We start from the raw sequence: 6554 nt of genomic DNA, 5'->3' as shown, positions 1-6554 counted from the left end.
TTCCAATAATACATTTTTTTTGCATGCTCTAAATTTGGGACTTTAAACTTAAATTTTGTGGGCATGCTGACAAATACAGTATCTCACAAAGGTGAGTACACTCCTCACGTTTGTGTAAATATGTGATATCTTTTCATGTGACAACACTGAAGAAATGACACTGCAGTGTAAAGTAGTGAGTGTTCAGCTTGTATAACAGTGTAAATGTGCTGTCCCCTCAAAATAACACATCACACAGTCATTAATGTCTAAACCGCTGGCAACAAAAGTGAGGACACCCCTAAGTGAAAATGTCCAAATTGGGCCCATTTTCCCTCCCCAGTGTCATGTGGCTCATTAGAGTTACAAGGCCTCAGGTGTGAACGGGGAGCAGGTGTGTTAAATTTGGTGTTGTCGTTCTCACACTCCCTCATACTGCTCACTGGAAGTTCAACATGGCACCTCATGGCAAAGAACTCTCTGAGGATCTGAAGAAAAGAACGGCTGCTCTACATAAAGACGGCCGAGGCTATAAGAAGACTGCCAAGACCCTGAAACTGAGCTGCAGCCGTGAGGCTGATGTAGGGATAGCCGGTCAACATGCATGTATTCACTGTCTTAGGTTTAGGCACTAACTTCAATGACAGTTAAGTTTAGGGTAAGTTGCCTCAGGGGACTGTCAATGTCTTAAACACAAACTTTGTTAGCTAGCTAGCTAGCTACCTAACGACCAGAAGCATTACTAGTGTGTAGGTCGCCAGTCCATCGCAGGATCATATTTAATTTGGAAAATGGAAATTTGTCATGTTTAATTAAAATGAGAGAAATTAAATTGACGTAAAGAGGAAAACTTGATCATTTTGGGAAAACATGGACACAATTATATCCAACTGTTTCATGATATTGTCTCAATCTGTCTATATTGTTTTTGTGTATTTATGTGTTCTCTATACTGTAGCCTATGTCTGTTTTTATTATTGTATAAGTAAGCACATTGTGAGCAATGTACAATCCAGGGTCATATACCTGGCAATTAATCTGATTCTGATCACTGGGATAAAATAAGAGAAATAAGAGTGCTGCTTGTGTGCATCTGTTAAAGATGCATGTTTGTGTGCTGGGATACTTCTTTTGTGGATAACTTGGAAAATTCCATAAAGTTATACATTTTTAAAAATACATAAAGGATGAAATTTTGTTTTAATTTAAGACATAATCTAGATGACAATTATTTTTATTTTGGATTGGTTTAAATCTGTGACCCATGAATCTGTTTAACTATTTGGTTTCTGGCACACCTGTGTAGTGCAGTTCAGCTTCAAAAACTACTGTTATGAGTCATCTTTGCAGAGCTGAAACTATTTTGGTTGGACAAAACAAGCTATTTGAATCATTCACACTGAGCTAATAAGAACAGAAACGGGCAGTTCACTTCACTGTGTTAATCGTTTTTGTTGTATTTATTGTAGTAATGCTATTCTACACAAATTTTAGTAAGTAAGTAAAAGTAATATCTATTTATTTAACATTATATCTTTAAATTTAATTCCTGGAAGATAAATCTGAATAAAGTGAAGTTGGCTGTAAAGTACAAAACATGTATTTAATTACATTTTATTGTAATTCAGGGAGGTCTAGACAAAATGCACTTACGGGTAGTCAAGTATGTTTTTTTTTTTATTGATCTTTATTTTGGTCTATACTTAATATATAAATAATAATAAATGAAATCTGAAAAAGATTAAACAGCATGAACAAGTAGAAAATAATGCATAAATATCAAAAACAGATTGTAACCATGAAGACAGAGCTTATTAAAACTACACATATCACAGAAAAATGGTATATGTGTATCTTATATAAAAGCTGCACAGTCCAGACAATGAATTTAAAAGGTGGTTATGCATTTATATTTATACACATGCATCAATTATCATGCATTTTTGTGGTTTGTTTAATTAGGACGATAAATGAGCCATTAAAGTGCATCCTCAGTGACTTCTATAGTGTTAATAAAGTACAGACACAACATCACACTTCTAAGTTAAAATAAACATCAGTGGAATATTCAAATTTTACTCATTCAGGCTAAAAGTAAAAACACCACAGAATAAAAACGCGTTATTACAAATAAACGTTTGTTTTACTTCGTTTGTTTTTGAACTTGAGTAAAAGTACAAAAGCACAGTGTTATATCGTTTTGGATCACTATTATTACTGTATTAATATTTAATTTAAAGTTTTAAATGTACTTTTAAAATCTACCCACCAGCATTTCAAGGAGTTAAAATGAGGTCAACCATAAACATCTGCAGCAGTAAAATGACATCACATTACTGCAGCAGGAACATTAATCCAGAAACATAATGCTGAAACACTGACAGGAACATTTTACTCCTAGATGAGTATTTTCAGTTACTGTAGTAAAGGGTCTGAATACTTCTTTGAGTACACGCAGTGCAGTATTGGCAGGATCAACCCGGGGCGAGTTCAGCGCAGACAAAACGTAGAAACGGAAACGGTAAAAGCGCACTGCATTTTCCTGCCTTTTTAACGCCGTTGTGTTTACAAACTTGTTGCAGCTGATTGGGTAACACCTGAGACACGCCCACCTACGGGAGAAAACAGACCCCGGAGCCCGTGCCAGCACGTTGCGCAACGTTTCAAGGAAACCGTTCAACGTGAAAACGTTAGAAACCGGAGCAAAACGTTGTGAGACTGAACTCGTCCCCGGTGTTTAACTTCGAAACACTGACACTTCCTGTACTCGGGGCTCCTTCCGTGTTCCTGGTCCCTGCAGGCCGCCCCTCCTCCGAGCCTCCTCCGAGCCTCCGCCCTGCTCGGTGCAGTTTCCTCAGGTGGAGGAATGTGACGGGGCTGTCCGCGTGCAGCAGGCTTCACCTCTGCGGGACAAACCATGGGAGGAAACCCCCGAACCTGAGCCGGACTTTACTGAGAGGCTGATTTAACATGAGCAGGAGCCAGACCCGGACCCAGGAGAGGATCTCTGGCTCGGACTGAAGGCAGCCCAGGTGCGGTCGCTTACCTGAGCCTGCGGGTTTGGCTGTGTGTCAGAGTCTGTACACCGGGACGGCTCGGCCTGTTCGGAGCTCGCGATGCCGGAGCTCATCACCGTGACCGAGTTCATCTCGGAGACCAACGAGGACTACAAAGCCCCGACCACGTCCAGCTTCACCACCCGGATGTCCCACTGCAGGAACACGGTGGCGGGTCTGGAGGAGGTGAGACACGCACACACATACACACGCACGCGCCCGCACACAAGGAAATAAACTGTGAGATACAAACAAACAAACAAACTTAGTTTTTACAGTGTTTTTTGTTAAATAAAGTTGTTAAACTTCCTCCTCTGACCGCCAGGAGGGAGGAAATCAGTCATTAATAAGAAATAAATGATCACCCAGAACATCAAGTTATTGTTTGTTCCCATTTGTATTTAAACCCGTGATCTTTGTCATCACTTCCTGTATTAGAAACTAGTAATTAAAGGTACTTCAGTTTGTTTCCGGCTGTTTAAAGGAACAGATTCCGTCTCTGTAGGCAGAAAACAAACTGGTTTATACAGATTCTTAGGAGGAACCTGAAGGGGACTGTGTGCTTCAGGGTCTCCGCCCCCCCCCCTCCTCCTCCTCCTCCTCCTCCTCTTCACATTTCCAGGCAGTAAAAGTCGTTTATTTCACTGAAAAGAGGAACAGAGAGCCACTTCCTCGTGCTCCCCTCTGTTGTAAGAGCTCAGAGCTGCTGCTGCTGTGTTTTGCAACACATGTTGGTGATGATGGTGATGATGATGATGATGGTGATGATGGCGGTGGTGGTGGTCGTGGTGCAGGTCAAAGGTCGCCTGCTGAAGACATACAACATACGAGTACCACTGTCACAAGTACTGTTACTACAGAAACTACTGTAGTAACAGTACTTGTAAGTTGTAATACTGCTGCTGCTGCAGGTCTCCAGCTGCTCTGAAAACATCTGAATAGACTTTAAAACATCCAGAGTGAGTTCACTCAGCTTTGGTCACAAGTATGCAATATATACAACAGTCGGCTGCATCACATTGAACTCGGCTGCTGACTGAGACAGTTAAGTTGTAGTTAAGTGTGCGTACTTGTACGTGTACGTTTTCATGCTTAAAATACAACCTAATATCTTTTGGACAACTTAGTTAAAAGGCTAGATTTTAATATTTAAGTATTAAAATTAATTTGAGTAAATTAAAGTATTTAAAAGCTTCCTGGACTCACAGCAGCGAGTATAGACAGGAGTACACAGAGAAACACTTTTATCCAAAGCGACTTACAGCTGCTGTACGTGTCAGAGGTCGCACGCCGCCGGAGCAACGAGGGGTTAAATGTCTCGCTCAGGGACACAATGGTGGGTGGGTCACAGTGGGGATTGAACCCGGGTCTCTCACAGCAAAGGCACGTGTCTTATCCACTGCGCCATCACCACCACTGAATGTTTGAGGTCTGGGCAGCATGTTGGATCTTCCCTCCTCCTGTTGCATGCTGGGACGTCACGCCCAGCAAACCTGCGGCAACGAGGAAGCCTCACACATCTGATCGAGTCCCAACAAGACCGGGCTGCCCCCCCCCCCCCATCTCGCCCTCTAAAGGATCCTACCTCTGGCTGTCAGTCCTCTCTTCTTTGTACTTCTGTCTGTTCACTCCCTCCTCCTCCTCCTCCTCCTCCTTCTCCTCCTTCTTCTCCTCCTCCTCCTTCTCCTCCTTCTTCTCCTCCTCCTCCTCCTCTCAGTGTTTAGTTATTTCTTGTGAGGCGTTCAGGGCTTCTTGTGTTCTTGCGTCCCAGAGGAGGTGAGGGTTGTGAATGTGTGGAGCGAGTCTGGAGCCACATTGAAAGTTTTCAGTTGTTGGTGAGGAAGTTGAGGCTCCTGGAGGAGTTTCAGAGGGGCCCCTGAATGGTTTCCTGAGGCGTCTGTGTGATTAAGAGATTAAATCATTTAAATAATTATCACAGTTGTTGGTTGATTGGCTGATTAATTTATCTTCTTGCACTTGAGGCTGCAACTAACGATTATTTACAGACTGATCTGCAGATTATTCTGATGATTAATCGACTAATCGTTTAGTCTATAAAATGTCAAGAAATTATGAAAAATGCTTCTTTTGTCCAAAACCCAAAGACTCTTCATTTACTCAGAAACGTCAACAAATCGCAGCAGTTTTTTACATTTAAGTAGATGAAACCAGCTAGTTTTGATATTTTTGCTTAACAAGTGGCTGAAAGGATTATTATCGTTATTATTAACTAATCGTTGTAGCTGTTTTTGCACTGTATGTTTATTTGTGTGTGTCGAGCTCAATGAGTCCTGCAGAGATTCAGGAGGCTCAGATGTGGAACCGGTCTGGTCTGTAGTCCCAGTTGAGCTGCTGGAGTCACTGCATGTCTCTCTCTCTGAGTCACTGAAGCCGGTTAAACTGCTGACGGCGCTCCTGTTCCCGCCGACAGCCTCAGGTGACGCCACGCCGAACGCATGAATCACTTCACTTCTGGATTTTGGGTGATGTTGTTGCTGACTGATGAGGCGCTCAGAACCTCTGTGGCCGCTGAGGCTCATGGGAACTGTGGTTTATTATTATTCTTCCTGTCCTTCTGTATAAAGGCCCGTTTCCACTTTACATCATGGTTGGATTGTGGCGCTGACGGCATCCTCACGAGGACTTCTGTCCGTTCAGAAGGACCTTTCTCTCTTTCTGTCCGGCCGCCCAGTTTGAATAAAGTTTATTAGAATTGTCACTGAGCTCAGTTCAGAAGGAGAACGATACAGGTGGTGTGAAGTAACACAGCAGGCTGGATCAATAAAAAGGTTCTGAGCTGGTGAAGTTACTGCTCAGCCGTCGAGATAAAGAGCATCTCAGATCTATAAACTCAGCTGGTAGCAGAGTGCAGGGGAGCATGTAAGTGAGTCAACGTCCACACAGAGGAACCGCATGCTGCTGCACTAACAGAGGAGGGCGGTGCCAGAAGACTAAATGTGGCCCCCAGAGGTTTCTCTGTGGTGCTGACGAGGCTTTAAAAGTTCTTGTGAGGTGTTCAGAGGGAACCGCAGCATCTGTGAAAGCTTCTCGCAGGCCGCTACGCTGTCACAGAGCTCTTTAAAGAGAAACGGTTTTGCAGTTTGGGCAGAGGTCAGCTCTGTTGCCTCACAGCAAAAAGGTCTTGGGTGGAACCTTGGTGGTCCCAGGCCTTTCTGTGTGCAGGTTGCAAGTTCTCCCTGTGTCTGCCTTTTGTCCAGTGTCAGCTGGGATTTTAATGCTCACTCCAGGCTCTTCAAGGCTCTTTGAAGCATTTTTCAGAAGGTGTTGAAGAGCTTACAGAAGTCCTTGAAAGGTTTCCAGGGGTTCTTTAGTGGATTCCAGGTCTGTGATTCAGTTTCCTTTCACCAGGAGACCTTAGACCTTCTGTTTCCTTGATTACGTGCAGTCTGTTCTGTAAGCCGACTCAAAGACAAACACAGACCTGAAGTTGTTGAGTTTGCATGAAGTCACCTGATCAGAGAAGCTGATCGTTTAACCTCCAGGTCGTTTTACTGAGAG

General features: G+C 43.2%; 1 protein-coding gene across 1 annotated transcript in view; it reads left to right on the top strand.

Annotated features, from left to right (window-relative positions):
- The first annotated feature begins 503 nt into the window (after positions 1-503).
- Positions 504-6554, top strand: part of asap2b (ArfGAP with SH3 domain, ankyrin repeat and PH domain 2b) — a 44301-nt gene continuing 38250 nt past the window's right edge. The window contains exons 1-2 of the mRNA XM_046059911.1: positions 504-637; positions 2562-3221. Coding sequence (XP_045915867.1) covers positions 3096-3221 — 126 coding nt within the window. The 5' untranslated portion in view covers positions 504-637; positions 2562-3095. The remainder of the gene's footprint in view (positions 638-2561; positions 3222-6554) is intronic.

This window comes from Micropterus dolomieu, linkage group LG10 (assembly GCF_021292245.1).
Source record: "Micropterus dolomieu isolate WLL.071019.BEF.003 ecotype Adirondacks linkage group LG10, ASM2129224v1, whole genome shotgun sequence".
Taxonomy (NCBI): Eukaryota; Metazoa; Chordata; class Actinopteri; order Centrarchiformes; family Centrarchidae; genus Micropterus; species Micropterus dolomieu.
This window is presented reverse-complemented; position numbering and strand designations above follow the sequence as displayed.